Source organism: Eleutherodactylus coqui, chromosome 3 (assembly GCF_035609145.1).
Source record: "Eleutherodactylus coqui strain aEleCoq1 chromosome 3, aEleCoq1.hap1, whole genome shotgun sequence".
Classification (NCBI taxonomy): domain Eukaryota; kingdom Metazoa; phylum Chordata; class Amphibia; order Anura; family Eleutherodactylidae; genus Eleutherodactylus; species Eleutherodactylus coqui.
Window position 1 is genome coordinate 319,737,952 of NC_089839.1, and position 21,441 is coordinate 319,759,392.

General features: G+C 44.5%; 1 protein-coding gene and 1 long non-coding RNA gene across 2 annotated transcripts in view; one reads left to right on the top strand and one right to left on the bottom strand.

Moving 5' to 3' along the window:
* Positions 1-805: 805 nt before the first annotated feature.
* Positions 806-21,441, top strand: part of LOC136620070 (uncharacterized) — a 54,947-nt gene continuing 34,311 nt past the window's right edge. The window contains exon 1 of the long non-coding RNA XR_010791130.1: positions 806-989. This is a non-coding gene — a long non-coding RNA (uncharacterized lncRNA). The remainder of the gene's footprint in view (positions 990-21,441) is intronic.
* Positions 8,123-21,441, bottom strand: part of MOB3C (MOB kinase activator 3C) — a 30,690-nt gene continuing 17,371 nt past the window's right edge. The window contains exon 4 of the mRNA XM_066598061.1: positions 8,123-9,246. Coding sequence (XP_066454158.1) covers positions 9,217-9,246 — 30 coding nt within the window. The 3' untranslated portion in view covers positions 8,123-9,216. The remainder of the gene's footprint in view (positions 9,247-21,441) is intronic.

Consider the following 21,441-nt stretch of genomic DNA (forward strand, 5'->3'; position numbering starts at 1 on the left):
CGCTCCCGATGGTAGTAAGAGACATGAAAAGGCAGGATTTCCCTCAGCTCAAGTCCTAGCCCCGCCCACAACACGCCCACCTCTATTGAACTGATCTACAGTCTCTCCCCGCCCCCTGCTGCATACTATAATCAGAGGGGGTGTGGCCAGGGGAGACTGTTACACTCATGTCAGGATAAAATCCTGGTATGAGTGTAAACAGCAGCACAGTGTATAGTGAATGGAGAGGGGCTGGGGAGAGCCGAGAGAGAACTCTCCTGCAGCCCCCCACTGCAAGGCTACCTACTGCCCCCCCACCCTGCTAAAGTGAAACAAAACATTTCCCCACACACACATGCCCCCATAGTGCCCCTCCCACAGCGACCCCCCCCCCCCTCACAATGACCCCCTCCACAGTGCACTCTCCCACAGTGCCCCCCTAATGATCCCCCACAGTGCCACAAACAGTGCCCTCTACAGTACCCCCTACACATGCCCCCCAGTGTCACCCCTACAGTGCCCTCCAAAGTAGCCCCCCTCCACATGCCCCCCATCCACAGCATCCCTATACAGTGCCCCCCCTGTGACCTCCCCCACAGAGTCCCCCTTTACAGTGCCCACACACAAGTACACTAACAGCACTCCCCCCTCCCCCCCCCGGGACTTCTGACAGCCGGGTCTCCTGACATTGCACACACACACACACACACACATCACTGCCCCCCCACCCGGACTTCTGACAGCCACTTGCACACATCCATCCATCCTCCCTCCCCCCCCCCCCCCCCCCACGAGAGCCCGCCCCTCCTCTCATTCTTACCTTGGAGTTGAAGAGCCAGCAGACACGCCTCCCCTGCAGGCAGCTTCCCAGGCTGAAGTTCTTCTGCACATGCGCAGAGCTGTGCTGGAGAGGCGCGTCCCCGGTCGTCCTGACAAGAAGAGGACAAGAGACTTGTCGGAACCAGGAACCATGGCAACCGAGGAGCAACACGGGGGGGGGCAGCCAAGAGGTAAGTGAATAACTTCTGTTTGCCTAATTTACAATGCACAATGTATATTACAATGAGACCTAATGTTTATGGCCGGACAACCCCTTTAAGCTTCAGCTCAGTTCGGGTGAACGCCCACTTGTGGTTTTTTTATGCGATTGTCAATGGGACTTTCTAATGTTAAACGCACAAACATCGTGAAGCTCCGACCGGCGATGAATTGTAACATTAGAAGGTCCCATTGACATGGCTTTACGTGTGTCGGGGGCCTCCAGGTGATACACATTAATAGGAACATGCAGACATTGAGCCTGCGGCCTTGATGGTAGACCAGGCATACAAGGTAGTGACAAACCACGACAGCAACTCGCCGGCTCCAGCAGGACTTCTGATTACCAAGTATCCACAGCAACAGGTTGTCAACAGAGCCTCCGACTAATGCTGCAGGTGTGAGACCGACAACAATACATGCTGTCCCAGCGGGCCCCCCCGGGGTGTCTCCCCAGGCACGCTGTCCCAGCGGCCCCCCCCCCCCCGGGGTGTCTCCCCAGGCACGCTGTCCCAGCGGCCCCCCCCCCCCGGGGTGTCTCCCCAGGCACACTGTCCCAGCGGCCCCCCCCCCCCGGGGTGTCTCCCCAGGCACGCTGTCCCAGCGGCCCCCCCCCCCCGGGGTGTCTCCCCAGGCACGCTGTCCCAGCGGCCCCCCCCCCCCGGGGTGTCTCCCCAGGCACGCTGTCCCAGCGGCCCCCCCCCCCCGGGGTGTCTCCCCAGGCACGCTGTCCCAGCGGCCCCCCCCCGGGGTGTCTCCCCAGGCACGCTGTCCCAGCGGCCCCCCCCGGGGTGTCTCCCCAGGCACGCTGTCCCAGCGGCCCCCCCCCCGGGGTGTCTCCCCAGGCACGCTGTCCCAGCGGCCCCCCCCGGGGTGTCTCCCCATACATGATGTTGGGTTATGTGTAAGATTGTCGCCCTCTGTGCTTCGCACCTCCAGCAGACGTCAGAAAGCGCCAGATTAGCGGTGGAGGTGGACGCTTTGTACCCCTTGTGAGATGTTTGTAGTTCTCCTGAATGTGAACGCATCTAGAGAATTGAAGGGAAATCATGTCCTGTTCTTATGGTTTCATCGTTCCTGAATGCGGCACGTAAGTCTCTCCCACTCCCTAAGGAGCCACACTTTGTCGGAGGCCTAGTTTATAGAAGCGGTCCCATGTAGGTGTGGACAGGGAGAGGGGGCTAAGGTATGCCTCAAACCACAGTGGGTCTCTTAGTTTGCCTCTGTGAGCCCTCAGAGTGGTAGATGTCCCTCCCGCACCTACGAAGCCCCCTGGGCTATTTGGAATGAGTGTGTAGATCTGGTTTAAATTAGTTACTTTGTTGCCTTTTAGTGATGTCTTAAATGGTTACGGCAATCAGTTTTGGCCACGGGCCGGCGCTGCTTAGTGGTCTATTAGCTAGGATGGAGGGAATCGATGAGGCAGGGGTCGGTGATTGGGGTGTACGGCGATCTGATGATGCCAGACGTGGGGATCTTGGGACCTTATTGTGCCTTCTGTAATTAGGCTAAGAGCCTGAGATTTATTCGGGGTCCTTGGGCCATAAAAGGAATTGGCTATCTGGTTTTAGTGAGGATTTCTCTAAATTGATAGTGGGTGAGTCCGTCTGGATTTATGAATCGCTTTATAATTGAAGAGTAAGTTTGGGAGACCGAGTCCTCCCTGTTAGATATGCAAAGACTAGGGGGCTAATGCCCAGGTTCGGATTTCTGCTGCGTTTCACGTCGCGGAAATCTGCGGTGTTATGCCGCAGCTATTCGGTTCTATTTAACCTAATAGCTTAATGTTCAGCATGAAACAAACCGCGGCATGCTCTAGTTGCCGCGGGAATCCGCTCGGCTGGCTTGCATTGTAGTCAATGGAAGCCGTCCGTCACACTATACTTCCGCTGATTACACGTCCCTGCCGGCTGCTTCATCCCACACTGCTGGCGCGTCACGTGCTGTACTGCGCATACTCGCCGGGCGGGACACGCATGGCAGATCCAGAGAGGTGAGTATTGGCTCTTTGGGGGGTGGCCGTAGGCATGAGGCCTTATTGTGGATTGTGTTTGATCCGAATGACACTCCTGAAGAGCTGATTAAGCCGGGCACCTCTAGTGGCACCGCATATAATATAACGCAGGATACAGGTAGAAGGTAAGTTTTTCCTGCCCATCCATGATAAGAATGGGAGGTTTAATATTTCAAGCTGAGTTTTAAGCTTTTTGAGAAGGGGGGTTTAATTTGCACCAAACAGGTGGGTCGGGTTAGAGGTTAAGGGGGTCCCCGAATATTTAATACTTGAGGGGGCCATCTGAAGGCTAGTTGTTTCTGCAGCCTTATGATGGTATAGCCGGTGCCCAGGCATTAAGGGCCTCCGATTTGTCAAAGATAATTTTGAAGTTGGATGGTTTGCCAAAAAAGGTCAAAAATCTCCAAAATTGCTGGGAAAGCCTTTTTGTGCAATAAGTAGTGTTCCCTACCTTCAAACCCTCGGTCAGGGCTCTGTCTAATACCCTGAAGCAAGGTTTCCATCAAGATAAAAAGTGTAGGGGATAATGGGCAACCCTGTCTCGTCTTATTTTTGGTGGGGAAAGGGTCTGACAGAGCTCCGTTAATGTGGATTCTGGCCAATTCCATGTATTCCCAGCTGACTCTGTCGAAGGCCTTCCCAGCATCTGTGCCAAGTAGAACAAGAGGTATCTTATTTGTTTTGGCATATAGAATAGCATTGATTATGCGGGATGTGTTATATTTACCCTCCATGCCTGGCATGAAACCCACCTGATCCGGGTTAATACGTTTAGTGAGCCGGGGAAGATACGCTGGGCAACGAGTTTTGCCCGTAGTTTGAGGTCTGCATTCCACAGAGATAGGGCGATTAATTGCTGCTTAGTTCAGGGCCTTTGCCTTCTTTGGCGGTCAGGGTTATGAATAGAGATGAGCGAGCACGCTCGTTTAAGGCTGATGCTTGAGCGAGCATCGGTCTTTTTGAGTAACTGATTACTGGTCTGAGCACCATATGGGGGCAGAGAGAGAGATCTCTCACTCTCCCCGCCGCCTCCCCACATGGTGCTCGGACGAGTAATTGGTTACTCGAAAAGACCGATGTGCGCCCGAGCGTCAGCCTTAAACGAGCGTGCTCGCTCATCTCTAGTTATGAAGGCTTCTAAGGTTTGTTTAGGGAGAGTTTCCCCTGAAAGAAGAGCGTTGCAGTGTTTTTAGCAAAAATTGGAAGGAGTATCTCAGAGAATGTTCTTCTAATCAAGGATAGGCAGACCATCTGGGTCCATATTGGGAATGGAGGCGAGCACTTCAGCCACCTCGGGATCTGAGAATGGGTGTAGTGGCTTCATCTGTTAGTAGTCTAAGGGTTTCTAGGAATGGCCACGAAGTTGTGTAAATATTAGTGTGGGGGTCTGCTGCGACAATATCCGATAAACTGTAAAAAGACTTGGACCATTCTTCCGATTCCCTGTATTTAGTAGATGTGGCTATTTTCCCTGATGGGTCTTTTATCTTAGAGATGAAGGTTTTTAATAAGTTTTGACATAATTTTAGATCCTTTTGTCTCCTTTCAAATAAATTTTATATTTGGACGTGAAAAGTGTTTTGCTGCTTTTAAGTTTGTCTCTCAGTTTTCAGTTTTTGGGTTTTGCTACTAAGAGTGTCTTTCGGGTTTGTGAGCTGGAGATCTGGCCTTAAAGGGGTTCTGACACGGATAATGTTTTTATGCTTTAGCAGCCATTGTTCCCTGGGCTGCCTAATGGACACAGGGAACCCACGATTTGTGGCTGTTAAAGCATTAAAACATAATACTTACCTAATGCTTACCTTGTGTTCTGCTGTTGTGCTGCGGGGGTCCTCTACCAGCAGGCAGTCTTCTTCCTCCGACAAGCGGGGTTGCGCGCATGCGGCGTGGACCCCTTTAACTTCTTTGTCTCTGTTTTTTAATTCTGGTGCCTAGGGCTATTAATTCGCCTCGTGTCTCCCATAATATTGGAGTTGGGATCTCAGGTAGAGATGAGCGAATATACTCGTTTCGAGTAATTACTCGATTGAGCACCGCGATTTTCGAGTACTTCCGTACTCGGGTGAAAAGATTCAGGGGGGGCGGGGGGAGGCGGAGCGGGGGGTAGCAGCGGGGAACAGGGGGGAGCCCTCTCTCTCTCCCACTCCCCGCTGCAAACCCCCCACTCACCCACGGCGCCCCTCGAATCTTTTCGCCCGAGTACGGAAGTACTCGAAAATCGCGGCACTCGGGTGAAAAAGGGGCGTGGCCGAGTAGGTTCGCTCATCTCTAATCTCAGGGTATTGTTAATATTGATACATTCCGTAAGCTTCTCTGAGATCAGTGGTTATCATTGCCTATTAAAGGGGTTGTCCTGCGGCAGCAAGTGGGGTTATACACTTCTGTATGGCCATATTAATGCACTTTGTAATATACATTGTGCATTAATTATGAGCCATACAGAAGTTATTCACTTACCTGTTCCGTTGCTGGCGTCCCCGTCGCCATGGTGCCATCTAATTTCAGCATCTAATCGCCCGATTAGACGCGCTTGCGCAGTCCGGTCTTCTCCCTGGTGAATGGGCCCGCTCGTGCCGAAGAGCTGGTCCTCGTAGCTCCGCCCCGTCACGTGTGCCGATTCCAGCCAATCAGGAGGCTGGAATCGGCAATGGACCGCACAGAGCCCACGGTGCACCATGGGAGAAGACCCGCGGTGCATCGTGGGTGAAGATCCCGGCGGCCATCTTGCTAAGGTAAGAAAGAAGTCGCCGCAGAGCGGGGATTCGGGTAAGTACTAAACTGTTTGTTTTTTTTAACCCATCCCTTGTGTTTGTCTCGCGCCGAACGGGGGGCCTATTGAAAAAAAAAAAAAAACCCGTTTCGGCGCGGGACAACCCCTTTAAGGCCTCCTTCACACGGGCGACAATGCTACAAAGCGCATGTATGTGAAGCCCATGCTTTCCTATGAGTTACTTCACACATGTGCTATTTTGTAGCATGCACCAACCCAACACAAAACCCTTGCGGGTCCGGCGATATGCACGTGACTTGTGAGATTTTGTAGCCCAGGTTTCCCTATGGAGCCTTCCTACTGTCAAAGCTATAATCTAAGCCCTGGCTGCAGAAAAAAAAAAAATACACATGCATCACCACACAAGTGCTCTCCGATGCTGCAGCAGCTTCTTCCCGGGTCTCGGCACTGTTTCTCTTCATCATCTTTTGGCCAGGGATTGGAAAATCCCCACCTTCTGGAAGCACTGGCTGTGATTGGCTAAGCATTAACCATCTCTAGAAATATATACATATATGTATATCTTCCTTCATAGTGAATAACCAGCATCTACATGGTTAACTCTGTTCATGTTGTACACTAGTATGTAGATGCAGGCTCATGCTTTGCTTAGGAATGTCTAGAGATGGCGGGTTTTTAACCCCCTCCATACATATAGAAACTGCTAGAACAGTGTGTACAGAATTTAGTTTCTGATTCCTGAGAATTGCGTATTTAGTAGTAACACACTTTGAGGCGTTAATATATGTTAAACCATTAGCACCTACAGCCAATCATGAGTTCTTATGATTACAGGGGGCATGTATTTCTGATCATACGGAAGGGAACGTATATTAATGTCTGCTTTGTACTAAAGCCAGAAGAGCTTCATTGTCGGATGATACAGACTGTGTCATGTGTCAGGGATTCGTGTACACGACTTCTCCTATAATTCGGACCAGGCAATGAAACCTGCTAGGAAATCTCTGATTTCCCTAACTCTAATAACTATGTATAGATATATCAGGGGTCAGTACAGAGATCTCTCCCATCATCTCTTATACCCAGGACTGTAACAAGGGGGGCACTCTAATAACTATGTATAGATATATCAGGGGTCAGTACAGAGATCTCTCCCATCATCTATTATACCCAGGACTGTAACAAGGGGGCGCTCTAATAACTATGTATAGATATATCAGGGGTCAGTACAGAGCTCTCTCCCATCCATCATCTCTTATACCCAGGACTGTAACAAGGGGGCGCTCTAATAACTATGTATAATATCACGGGTCAGTACAGAGCTCTCTCCCATCATCTCTTATACCCAGGACTGTAACAAGGGGGCGCTCTCTACGTCTAGAGGAAGGAAGGTTTCTACACAACATAGGAGTTCTCTACTGTAAGAGCTGTGAGACTGTAATACTTTCTCATGAGGACGCGGTGATGGGGATACAACATAAGAGGTTCTGGATGTCTTTCTTGAGTGTTACAATATTACGTGTTATATTGCTGATTACTCAGAAGGGTCGGTGATCTGGGGATTATTCCGAGAGCCAGATTGGAGTGGGGAAGGATTTTTTCCCCCTTTTTAAATAGAGAAAATTGGCTTCTACATCACTGTGGTTTTTTGCCTTCCTCTGGATCAATATTAGGGGTAATAGGCTGCACTGGATTGGATAGGGCTTTTTTCGGCTTAACATTGTGTTACTAGGTAAACTGTGGCAGAAATGTTTGATGCAAGTCTCAAAGTCGTGAAGGACTGTGGAAAGGACCAGGTGAAGGTATGATCAATGTGGAAGCTCTTTGATCATGTAGGATGGGTAGGTATTGGTCATACTGGGCAGAGAATGCTGTGGCCTGCTGCAGAAGTCCTCTTTTTCTGAGTATACCCTACAGGTGAGGCCAGTAACATTTACTGGGGGCCACAATTGTGGGGAAAAAAATCATAGAATCCTAGACTGGTGGAGTTGGAAGGCACCTCCAAGGTCATCGAGTCCAACCCCCTGCTCAATGGGGATTACTAAATCATTACAGATGTCTGCCCAGCCTCTGAAGACTTCCACTGTAGGAGAACCCCCACACACACACACACACACACACACTTCCCGTGGCAACCTGTTCCACTCATTGATCCCCCTCACTGTCTAATATCTAATCTGTGGCTCCTCTCGGTTTCATCCTATTGCTTCTAGTTTTCCTTGTGCAGATGAGAATAGGGCTGATCCCTCATTGCTATTACTCCATCTAAGAAAGGGTATGTCACATGATCCTTTTCAGAGTTGCTGTTCTCTGGGAGGGATCATGTGAAGTTTCAGAATGAACACAGAATGAACACGTGCTTTATTCTCATCCCCGTGTTTGGTAGTGTTGATGGGGACTGTTTAATGGGTGCAGATACACAAACTAATGTCACTGTATTAGGGGATGACACTCATAATTCTGCCATTACACTATGCTTTACACTCCCTTATGCACAAGTGTCTTCCAGGATCTCACTTCTGTTGGTTCCTTGGTGGAGAGCAGCAGATCAGCCTCTTCTGAGATGGGTTTTAATAAGACTGATCGTTGTTTCTTGAGTCTTTGAAAGATAAGCAAGACACAAGCGCAAAAGACTCAACATATCCCCCATAATAAACACTGGACACCAGAGCAGAGAGGTTCCTGCTGTCTATAATTGGGCTACTATTTGGTCTTCAGGGTCCTCACATCTGTTTTTGAGGGGGCAAATACAAAGGGAAAACCACCACGCTACACGATGCCGCAATGCAGGTGGGTGACGAGCCCATGGATCATATACTGGGGCCAAACAGTTCTATCATCGTGTCTGACCCAGCTGCATTATTGTGACAACCCCAGCAGCTTATACCCTACTATACATTCTCCTAAAGGAAGCAGAAGAACCGAGTGGATGCAGGAAATGGATGACTGATGGACCATATAGAACCGCGGCATCAAAAGAAGCCATGCTGCATTGTATGATCCGCCTGGCCTTTAGTGCGCTGCTCTTGTGTCGCCACAAGCAGCCATTCGTGATCATCTGATTAGATCCAGGGGGCTCCTATCTTCACATACGTTATTAGAGGATAAACTACATTCTGGATAGGAAGATCCAGGAAACCAAATGCTCTCCTGAAGTTGCAGTGAAATGAATGTTGCTGCTCGCGTAGATTACTGGCAAAGTACCTAGAAAGTTGCTGCTAGTGTCAAACGTCTTGGCAATGTATGGAAGTTGCTAAGACAAGAAAAGAAGTGTCTCTTGCAGTTGCTGGCCATCTTCCTTCTGCGGATGACTTCTTCCATGCCACGCTGTGTCGACCTCGGAGTCAGGCCATGATGATTACCACCATTGGGGCACTTATATTGGGTACTTGTATTATGGTTTCACTTTCTAGTTAAGTGCCCAAGTCCAGCAGGTCCTCGGTTGGGTCCCATGTCAGGGGCAGATTCTCTCCGTCATTTCTCTCTGCAGAGTACAAGAACACGATTACTCAGCATGAGGAACTACATCATGCAACACGGGTGACGAGAAGACATGATCACGTACAGATGTGACCCTGGCTGCAATCATATGCAGCACCACAGAGTACTAGTGACTATTGAGTTGTGCAATACGTAATCCTGGAGCATGCTGGGTATTATAACTCTGTACATAGGCCATGCCATATGTCATCTCATCAGCAGCCATGAGTCCTGCTGCTCCTCCACACCGACACATGGTGCTACCCGGGAACCGTCAATGTGGAAATAATATCCGCCTCAAGGCTCCTTCACACGGGCGTAACACACAGTGAATGGAGGCAATGAAAGTCAATAGACTTTGAACTCCTCCATTGACACGGGCGTGTGAGCCCTGCGTAGCATACGCAGCCCTTGTACAGGCATACGTTGTGTATGGGCAGCATTTTCATACCGATCCCCCTTATTTTTCTCTCAGCTATCTGAGGCCTTGATATCTGCAGGACAAGGAGTATTTTTCATGTACCGCATTAAGTGGAGTGAAATAGAAACAAGACAACTCCGCTATTGTTGGGGGTCTATTTACGATGGTCACCCTGAAGCAAAAATGATTGAACTTTATTCTTTGGGTCGATATGATTACAATGATATTAAATCTATATAGTTTGTGTTGTAGCATTTGTTTTAAAAAAAAGTGTTTTTTTTTTTTGTTTTTCCTACATTTTCTGTCGCCATAACCTTTATCTTCCCCTCGATGCAGCTGTGTGAACGCTTGTTGCTTGCAGGATGACCCGTGGCTTCTTTTGGTGCTGTTTTAGGGTACATACAACTTTTTGATTGATTTTTATTAAGTTGTTTTTTTTTGTTTTCTTCCAGAAAAGCGCAATTCTGGAGTTCTAGATACTTTTTTTTTTTTTTTTACAATGTCGACCATATGGGATAAATAACAGTGGGAGCACAATTTTTGGTGACTGAATTGTTGGAACCTTTCCCGAGAAGTCTAAAACACAAACAAACGTTTCTTCCTTGAGATATCGCTGAAACCACGTTTTTGTCACTTCCTCCGATGAGATGTTCCTGGCCATTCATGCTGGGCGGTCCAACAGTAGTCCGCCATCATGTCCCATTGTCCATGGTACCGTTCTTCCATAGTCCTTATTTTCTGGTGAAATCGGTTGCATCACAAAGACAGTCTGGAATTCAGTCCAAATGTCTGCAGGTAATGCAGTTTTATGCTCCTGTTACAACCAAGGGTAATAAGTCTGCATGCATCTACTTAGGCTGCCTGTCCACGGGCGTTGCGAAATCCCGCGGCGGATCTCCGCTGTGGGAGCCGCCGCCCGGGAGCAGGAGTCGGGAGACGGATCTCCGCTGACTACCAAATGGAGGAGCCAATAACACCTGTGCAGGACACCGATGAGACAGCCACTCACACTGCCTCCTGATAATGAGGGGGGTGGATGCTTGGCGTACACTCCCACACATAGTGGATACAGGGTGCCAGACCATTCTGATATATGTAGTTCACCATGCAGACCAGCAACCTATTAATGACGCCATGATAATTCGGCGGGTTGCCCTGCATATCCATCAGTGAACCACATTGGTACTGCCACCCTGGGCTCCCCCTGGAGTCTTAATGCCACACTGCATGTGAATGATAGATAATAAATGCAAGGCATTGGTTGGATGTTGGCCAAGATACATGAGCCCACTAAGCACTTCACGGTTCCTTGCGTTGTAGTGGGTCCCTACACTAATAGAAATGCATCACAGAAGGGGAAATCAAGAATTAAAAACAATCCCAGTAAATGGCCGTTACTTACTGACTGGGCACATAGATGCGTCCTCCTCTCACCATGCAGGCAGCTTGCATTTATTATCTATTTTAATTTTCTAATTATCTTTTTCATTTTTTATTTCCCCTTCTGTGATGCATAGCTATATAAAGGGTTAATGATCCGCTGACGTTTTTCCTCTGTTCTCCACGCTTCTGATTATGTGAAGCACTTCTTTCAATAAAGAGAAGCTGTCGCTCACCAGAGGTCCGTGTTCCCACGATCCGGATATTCGCTATTCATACGGCCGCCCGATCGGGTGGATTTCGGACGCGGGTATTTATCACTCTCCGTTATAAATGATGAAGCGAGGTCAGATGACCTTTTTCTGTGCAAGATATATTTTTCTGTCAACTTAAAACATGTGGATTCCACGGGTAAAGCTGAATAATAGCCACATGTCTTATATTCAAGTTAGTTAACCCCTTAGTGACCAAGCTTTTTTTTTTTTGTTTTAAAAGATCGTAACTCCTTTTTCGATCGATGTCGCTGTATGAGGGTTGTTTTTTGTAGGACTAGTTGTATTTTTCAATGGTGCTATTTAATGTACTGAGAAACTTTAAAAAAGTACTCAGTGGAGTAAAATACAGCCCAAAAACTACAACAAAAATGAGCCGATAACGTTCTTCTATGGGTCAGTACGATTATTTAAAAATACAGTTTAAAATGCGCCTCTCATGCAATTAGAGTAAAATAATGCTTATTGCCAAGTTAAGGGTGGACTTACCCGGTGCTAGAAGGGTTAATCCGGTGAGCAGGGTGTTAACCCTTCTGCACCTGTTGTCCACCTTTGCCTTCAGTCAGTTTCTTGCTTCTCCCTGTATCCTTTGTTCTGGAGCGGCGTCCAGGGATTTCCGAAGATCATGCTTGCAGGCACGGTCGGGTAAAGCGATGTGTGGAAAGGAATAAAAACTTATCCCGCGCCTTCGCTGGAAACTAATCTTTTTTTATTTTTAAAATAACATCGCGTTTCCACACTACTTGTGTCTTTTTCCAGTTTAACTTGCTCAGACGATGACTATTGATACGTGTTTTTGTTTATTGTTCTGCCGCCATAACGGAACTTACAGGGGCGCTCCATTAGATAGGTGACCTTAGTCATGTTACAATCAATATCTGTTCTTTTATGTGCAGCACTTACATTTAATGTGGAAACATTTTGAAATGCCTGTTTTTTTTTAATATTAATTGAGTTTATTTTTCTTTTTTTGACGGAGCTATAATGTTCTGCAGTGTTTTATTTCTATTGAATATTAGTGGGGGGTTTTTTTCTTCTAGTTGTCTAAAAACGGATCATTTAAAAGGATTGGCCAATGCTTTTTTAAAATTTTCCTAATTAAAACATTATCATCGCTAAATTTTGTAATAAATGCCGGATTATTTTTATTTTCTATAGTTTTTTTTTGTATGGATTTTTCTGCGACTATTTTATTGTATGCTCCTCAAATCCAGATAAAAAAAGAAAAATAAACTCAATTAATATAAAAAAACAGGCATTTCAAAATGTTTCCACATTAAATGTAAGTGCTGCACATAAAAGAACAGATATTGATTGTAACATGACTAAGGTCACCTATCTAATGGAGCGCCCCTGTAAGTTACGTTATGGCGGCAGAACAATAAACAAATTAAAAACGCGTATCAATAGTCATCGTCTGAGCATTAAAACTAATCTGCGCACACAAAGTCCGTCAAAGCATTTCAATGATCATCATAGCGCCGACTTTTCTAAATGAACTGTTACTCCGTTGGAATATATAGAAATGAAAGCCATCAGTTCACTAAGAAAAAAATACATGTTTTGGATCCATAGATTAAAGACCCTTCTTCCCTACGGCCTCAATGAAATGTTGCAAAAAATATAAATTCCTAAGATCATCCCCAATTTTTCCAGTGTGGTCTTTTTATTTTAAATACGATACATGTATTAATAATTTTTATCATATCACAATAATTATATTTTATTGTCTAGTTGTTAATTGTTGTTAAAATTGATTGAAATATGAAAAATTTGTATTATGAATGTATCTTCTCACTAATGTTATGTGAAGATAGCGAAGGCTCAATATACTTTATATCATGATTCAAGTGATTACAACACTTGTGCATGCGGCGGCGTCTGTGGAGACTGTTAGTTTGTTCATCAAACACAGTCTTAATAAAGTTTCTTGAACGCATCGTGCGTTCCATGTAACGAGTACGCACCCGCCCCCTCTCCATTACAACGAACGCTGTCTGGCTTACTATGACCGGCTGTAGTGAGTAAGTAATTACAATTTGTTCTTATATATCTGTGTCTTTGTATTGTCTGTAGAAGCTTGAAAAAGGCGTATGTGAATCGCCGAAACGCGTAGCTTGGATTAATAAATACCTTTACCTACGAGCACAAAAAAATACTTAAAAATTTTTTTTTTTGATTAGGGTTTGCATAGTGTAATTGTTCAGAATCTGGCTGGATTGCGAGAATAATGGTTCGGTGTTGAAGCACCTTTTACTCTACTTAATCCCAATGATGCCCTTCTCATTCACCGAACAATCACTGTGGTGTTTCTGTACTTGCTGCACCACCATTCTTCATGCATTTCCCTGCCCTTTTGTCCACTGTCGCACATGCTCTGCACACATTTTACATACATGAGGTCCCCAAGTTTTACTTTGCAATGGGCCAGATAGGCTGTTTTTTACAACGTCAATTGTAGCTTTTCCTGTGCTGATCATCAGTTGGGGGATTTAAATGCCACGATCAGAATTGATAGCGACATTTAAAGGGTTAATAGCCAGGATCAGCCGTGTGGCCGATTGCAGCTATTGCCCGCGAGTGTCAGCTGTAACAAACAGCTGGCGTCTGCGCTGTATGAAGAGAAGTCGCCTTTTACATAAGGAGGTTGTTTACAGCATCTCATGGCAGTAGACCGAGTGAAAAGCAGAGAGAGGTGTTTGCCCTTACGGCACACCACCCCTGGAACAAGTAGTGCACGGAGGTGTGCCGCACCACCTTATTTAGGCTAAAGCAAGCTCTGAAAAGTGCTTTGAGCCTGATAGTTGAGCATATTGCATTGTCAGACAAGTTGCCCTGGTCTATGTGACTGGTGTGACTTGAAAACAAGTGACCAAAGAGTCCCCTGTAAGTGTGACCTAATCAGTGGGGCTGCGCTGCACGAGTCAGGAGGGTTTACTGGCCTGCTGGTGCTGAAAATGAGTCCCGCTAAGTGGAGGATCACTTGACTGGAGTCCGAGCAAGGGACTGTCTAGTAAGCACTTGGTGCTTCCATCAGCTGCTGGTTGAGTGTTAAAGACTTGTTGCAAATCATCAAATTTATTGTCTTGCTCAGAATTATAATGCCAAGCCCGTATTTATTTATTGTACATTGGGGAATCTCCGGCTATGCATGCTAAACATGAACATGGACCATTGCTCAGACCGAGGCTAAAGGAGTTTCCTTTTGACTGGAAAGTCACTGTAAGCGGCATGCCCATCGCCTCCTAGTGCAAAAACATCCATTCTGGTTAACCCTGCTGTATCCATGCTATTTTGGCGTCCTTCAGTGGGGTCCGAGTCGCACTCTTGTCTAAAAATCCATTAGGACTGTCCCCCTACAGGCCTGTAACAGTTCTGGCCTGCTCTGTGACCTCAGCAGTGGTCAGCGGTTCCTGGACAATGGTGCTCTCCCGCCACTCCTCTCTCTAACGACCGTCTCCTGCTCTGTGACCTCAGCAGTGGTCAGCGGTTCCTGGACAATGGTGCTCTCCCGCCACTCCTCTCTCTAACGACCGTCTCCTGCTCTGTGACCTCAGCAGTGGTCAGCGGTTCCTGGACAATGGTGCTCTCCCGCCACTCCTCTCTCTAATGACCGTCTCCTGCTCTGTGACCTCAGCAGTGGTCAGCGGTTCCTGTATGATGGAGGGTGGTTTTAGATGGGACAGCTATCGTGCGAATATTGACTCGGAATACTCACACCAGTGAGTTGTTGGTGCACGAATGACTGTTATAGATTTTGCATTTGGACCCAGAAGTTTCAAATTACTTCTTGGATTCTCTTGGGCTGTACTTAAGGGATGAATGAAGGCAAGTAGGAAACTAGTTGTGAGAGCCGGAATCTTGTTTGTGGTGGATGAAGATGTTTCCCTGCAAGGTGCGGCTGTCCAGACATCTTATTAATGGGTCCTGGTGTTGCTGCTAGAGCAGATGGCTGGACACATGTGCCATGTATGCAGCCGCTCACATATCATTGTACTATGCTTCAAAGTTTACTTTCTAGTCAAATATTAATTGTGTCCAGATTATGTGGAACCCCTCCCCCCCCCCCCCCCACTAGAAAGTAAATCGCGTGCATGTAATAAAAGAGGGTTCTCGGTTTCTGCTGTTTCAGAGAGCTTATTCTACGTTGGCCATGTTTACTGCTCTGTGTCGAAACATTGGAGGAGCAGCCTTGTAATAGCTCAGCACCAGATTGCGGTAGACTCCTCCAGCTCCCTCTGAGTAATCAAACAGGTAGAGTTCAGAAGAACGTAAACAATTCTACAATTGACCACAGGTGATGGCCGTCCCTTTACCAAACAAAATATTCTCATCTCAACTCTCTGTAGCATATTACATACACGATGGTGACATTCCTTTGTTGTCCTAATACATTTTATAATATACTAGCTTACCCGTCGCGTGTTGCTGCAAAGACAGACATACATACATACATTCGTTTTTATATATCTAGATAACAACCAATCACAGCGCAGCTTTCATGTTACCTCAGTGGTATAATATATAACAACCAATCACAGCACAGCTTTCATGTTACCTCAGCATTCTCAATATCCAGCAATTGTCTTGTGAAACGTTCGGCGGATGCATCATTTTGTAGCTGAACACGCCTCCCGTTGCTCGTAATGCCTTTTGCTTTCGTGCTTGAAATGGAAATGAAACGATCTTTGTCTGAGGGGCATAACTGTCGACGATGCTCGCGCGCCACCTATCGTAGGATAGATGTACTATGCCAGTAATCTTCCCAGGAGTGTACTCAACAACTTCCCACAGTTTCATGGCGATTGGATGAATGGTGTAGTAATGCATAAAGGACAGACAGACAGACATATATTCATTTATATATATATATATATATATATACATATACATATATAGATAGATGACATCAGGAAGTAAGAGATTTAGATTCCGTACGTAAAATTTGGACTCTAATTCTTTTGCGCTTAGAATTGAATAATCGAGTTGGGACCCATTAGCTTTTCCTATTTATGACATAATCAATGCTCGTGCCAAATTTCATGTTTCTACGACATCGGAAAGTGAGAGAATTAGTGGCAATGATGGAAATCGAACGATCTATGTGGGGGGGCGTAACTGTCGACAACGCTCGCACGCGCGCCATTTATCATAGAATAGATGTACTATGCCAGTAATCTTCCCAGGAGTGTACTTAACAACTTCCCAAAGTTTCATGGCGATCGGATGAATGGTGTAGTAGCGCATAACGGACACACAGACACACGCATACATTCAATTTTATATATATATATATATATATATATATATATAATAACAACCAATCACAGCACAGCTTTCATGTTACCTCAGTAGTATAATATATAACAACCAATCACAGCACAGCTTTCATGTTACCTCAGCAGTATAATATATAACAACCAATCACAGTGCAGCTTTCATGTTACCTCAGTATAATATATAACAACCAATCACAGCGCAGCTTTCATGTTACCTCAGTATAATATATAACAACCAATCACAGCGCAGCTTTCATGTTACCTCAGCAGTATAATATATAAAAACCAATCACAGCACAGCTTTCATGTTACCTCAGCAGTATAATATGACAACCAATCACAGCACAGCTTTCATGTTACCTCAGTATAATATATAACAACCAATCACAGCGCAGCTTTCATGTTACCTCAGTATAATATCTAACAACCAATCACAGCGCAGCTTTCATGTTACCTCAGTATAATATATAACAACCAATCACAGCGCAGCTTTCATGTTACCTCAGCAGTATAATATATAACAACCAATCACAGCACAGCTTTCATGTTACCTCAGCGGTATAATATATAACAACCAATCACAGCACAGCTTTCATGTTACCTCAGCGGTATAATATATAACAACCAATCACAGCACAGCTTTCATGTTACCTCAGCGGTATAATATATAACAACCAATCACAGCACAGCTTTCATGTTACCTCAGCGGTATAATATATAACAACCAATCACAGCACAGCTTTCATGTTACCTCAGCGGTATAATATATAACAACCAATCACAGCGCAGCTTTCATGTTACCTCAGTATAATATATAACAACCAATCACAGCACAGCTTTCATGTTACCTCAGTATAATATATAACAACCAATCACAGCACAGCTTTCATGTTACCTCAGTATAATATATAACAACCAATCACAGCACAGCTTTCATGTTACCTCAGTATAATATATAACAACTAATCACAGAGCAGCTTTCATGTTACCTCAGTATAATATATAACAACCAATCACAGCACAGCTTTCATTTTACCTCAGCATTCTCAATATCCAGCAATTGTCTTGTGAAACGTTCGGCGGATGCATCATTTTGTAGTTGAACACTCATCCCGTTGCTCGTAATGCCTTTTGCTTTCGTGCTTGAGATGCAAATCAAACGATCTTTGTCTGGGGGGCATAACTGTCGACGATGCTCGCGCGCACCCCACCTATCGTAGGATAGATGTACTATGCCAGTAATCTTCCCAGGAGTGTACTCAACAACTTCCCAAAGCTTCATGGCGATCAGATGAATGGTGTAGTAATGCATAAAGGACAGACATTTATTTATATATATATATATATATATATATATATATATATATATATATATATATATATATATATATATATATATATATATATATATATATACACACACTGTATATATATACACTGTATATGTGTGTGTGTATGTATATGTATATATATATATATATATATATACACACACATACTAGCTGATATACCCGGCTTCGCCCGAGTTAATTTGGTACTGGTGTTTATCTGGTGTTCACATGGAAAATCTTATGAAGTCGTGGTTACTTTAGAGATACTGAGGAAAAAGATATGTTCACCATTTTGCATAGTTCTCTGCGTTACCCAGGAAACACCACAGGAGGTAACCATGCAACGTTTCCTTCATATAAAATGACATCAGGAAGTGAGAGAATTAGATTACATACATAAAATTTGGACACTAATTCTTTTGCGCTTAGAATTGAATAATGGAGTTGGGACCCATTAGCTTTTCCTATTTATGACATAATTAATGCTCATGCCAAATTTCCCGTTTCTATGACACCGGAAAGTGAAGAAATTACATTCCGCACGTAAAATTTGGATGCTAATTCTTTTGCGCTTAGAATTGAATAAAGGAGTTGGGACCCATTAGCTTTTCCTATTTATGACATAATCAATGCTCGTGGCAAATGTCCCGTTTCTATGACACCGGAAAGTGAGAAAATTACATTCCGCACGTAGAATTTGGACGCTAATTCTTTTGCGCATAGAATTGAATAATCGAGTTGGGACCCATTAGCTTTTCCTATTTATGACATAATCAATGCTTGTGCCAAATTTCCCGTTTCTATGACACCGGAAAGTGAAAAAATTACATTCCGCACGTAAAATTTGGACGCTAATTCTTTTGCGCATAGAATTGAATAAAGGAGTTGGGACCCATTAGCTTTTCCTATTTATGACATAATCAATGCTCGTGCCAAATTTCCCGTTTCTATGACACCGGAAAGTGAAAAAATTACATTCCGCACGTAAAATTTGGACGCTAATTCTTTTGCGCATAGAATTGAATAATGGAGTTGGGACCCATTAGCTTTTCCTATTTATGACATAATCAATGCTCGTGGCAAATATCCCGTTTCTATGACACCGGAAAGTGAGAAAATTACATTCCGCACGTAAAATTTGGATGCTAATTCTTTTGCGCATAGAATTGAATAATGGAGTTGGGACCCATTAGCTTTTCCTATTTATGACATAATCAATGCTTGTGCCAAATTTCCTGTTTCTATGACACCGGAAAGTGAAAAAATTACATTCCGTACGTAAAATTTTGACGCCAATTCTTTTGCGCTAGAATTGAATAATCGAGTTGGGAGCTATGAACCTTTCCTATTTATGACATAATCAATGCTCGTGCCAAATTTCTCGTTTCTATGACACCGGAAAGTGAGAAAATTAGATTCCGCACGTAAAATTTCGACGCTAATTCTTTTGCGCATAGAATTGAATAATCGAGTTGGGACCCATTAGCTTTTCCTATTTATGTCATAATCAATGCCCGTGCCAAATTTTAAGTTTCTAAGGCATTGGGAAGTGACCGTTTTAGATTATGTACGTAAAATTTCGACGCCAATTCTTTTGCGCTAGAATTGAATAATCGAGTTGGGACCCAATTACTTTTCCTATTTTGGAGACAATCTATGCTCGTGCCAAAATTCATGTTTCTACGATATCGGGAAGTTGGAGAACTTTTGGCGAGTCAGTCAGTGAGGGCTTTCAGCTTTATATAGATAGATAGATAGATAGATAGATAGATAGATAGATAGATAGATAGATAGATAGATAGATAGATAGATAGATGACATCAGGAAGTGAGAGAATTAGATTCCGTACGTAAGATTTGGACGCTAATTCTTTTGCGCATAGAATTGAATAATGGAGTTGGGACCCATTAGCTTTTCCTATTTATGACATAATCAATGCTCATGTCAAATTTCATGTTTCTATGACACCGGAAAGTGAGAAAATTACATTCCGTACGTAAAATTTGGACGCTCATTTTTTTGCGCTTAGAATAGAATAATCGAGTTGGGAGCCATTAGCTTTTCCTATGTATGACATAATCAATGCTCCTGCCAAATTTCATGTTTTTACGACAGCAGGGAGTGAGAGAATTGATGGCAATGATGGAAATCGAACGATCTACGTGGGGGGGGGGCGTAACTGTCGATGCTCGCACGCCCGCCATTTATCATAGGATAGTTGTACTATGCCTATAATCTTCCCAGCAGTGTACTCAACAACTTCCCAGAGTTTCATGGCGATCGGATGAATGGTGTAGTAATGCATAAAGGACAGACAGACAGACAGACATCTATAAAATTGAATGTATGTCTAACACCCAATCACAGCGCAGCTTTCATGTTACCTCAGCAGTAAGAGAAATAACAACCAATCACAGCGCAACTTTTATTCTGCCTCAGCAATATAAAAAAAAAAAAACAATCACAGCGCAGCATTCATTTTACCTCAGCGGTATAAGAAATAGCAACCAATCACAGCACAGCTTTCGTGTAACCTCAGTAGTATAAGAAGTAGCAACCAATCACAGCACAGCTTTCATTTTACCTCAGCAGTATAATCTATAACAACCAATCACAGCACAGCTTTCATGTTACCTCAGCTGTATAATATATAACAACCAATCACAGCACAGCTTTCATGTTACCTCAGCAGTATAATATATAACAACCAATCACAGCGCAGCTTTCATATTACCTCAGTGGTATAATATATAACAACCAATCACAGCACAGCTTTCATGTTACCTCAGTATAATATATAACAACCAATCATAGCACAGCTTTCATGTTACCTCAGCATTCTCAATATCCAGCAATTGTCTTGTGATACGTTCGGCGGATGCATCATTTTGTAGTTGAACACGCCTCCCGTTGCTCGTAATGCCTTTTGCTTTCGTGCTTGAGATGGAAATCAAACGATCTTTGTCTGGGGGACATAACTGTCCACGATGCTCGCACGCGCTCCACCTATCGTAGGGTAGTTGTACTATGCCAGTAATCTTCCCAGGAGTGTACTCAACAACTTCCCAAAGTTTCATGGCGATCGGATGAATGGTGTAGTAATGCATAAAGGACAGACAGACATTCATTTATATATATATATATATATATATATATATATATATATATATATGACATCAGGAAGTCAGAGTTAGATTCCGTACGTAAAATTTGGACGCTAATTCTTTTGCGCTTAGAATTGAATAATGGAGTTGGGACCCATTAGCTTTTCCTATTTATGACATAATCAATGCTCATGTCAAATTACATCGGGAAGTGAGAGAATTAGATTCCGTACGTAAAATGTGGACGCTAATTCTTTTGCGCTTACAATTAAATAATCGAGTTGGGACCCATTAGCTTTTCCTATTTATGACATAATCAATGCTCGTGCCAAATTTCATGTTTCTATGACATTGGGAAGTGAGAGAATTAGTGGCAATGATGGAAATCGAACGCTCTATGTGGGGGGGGGTG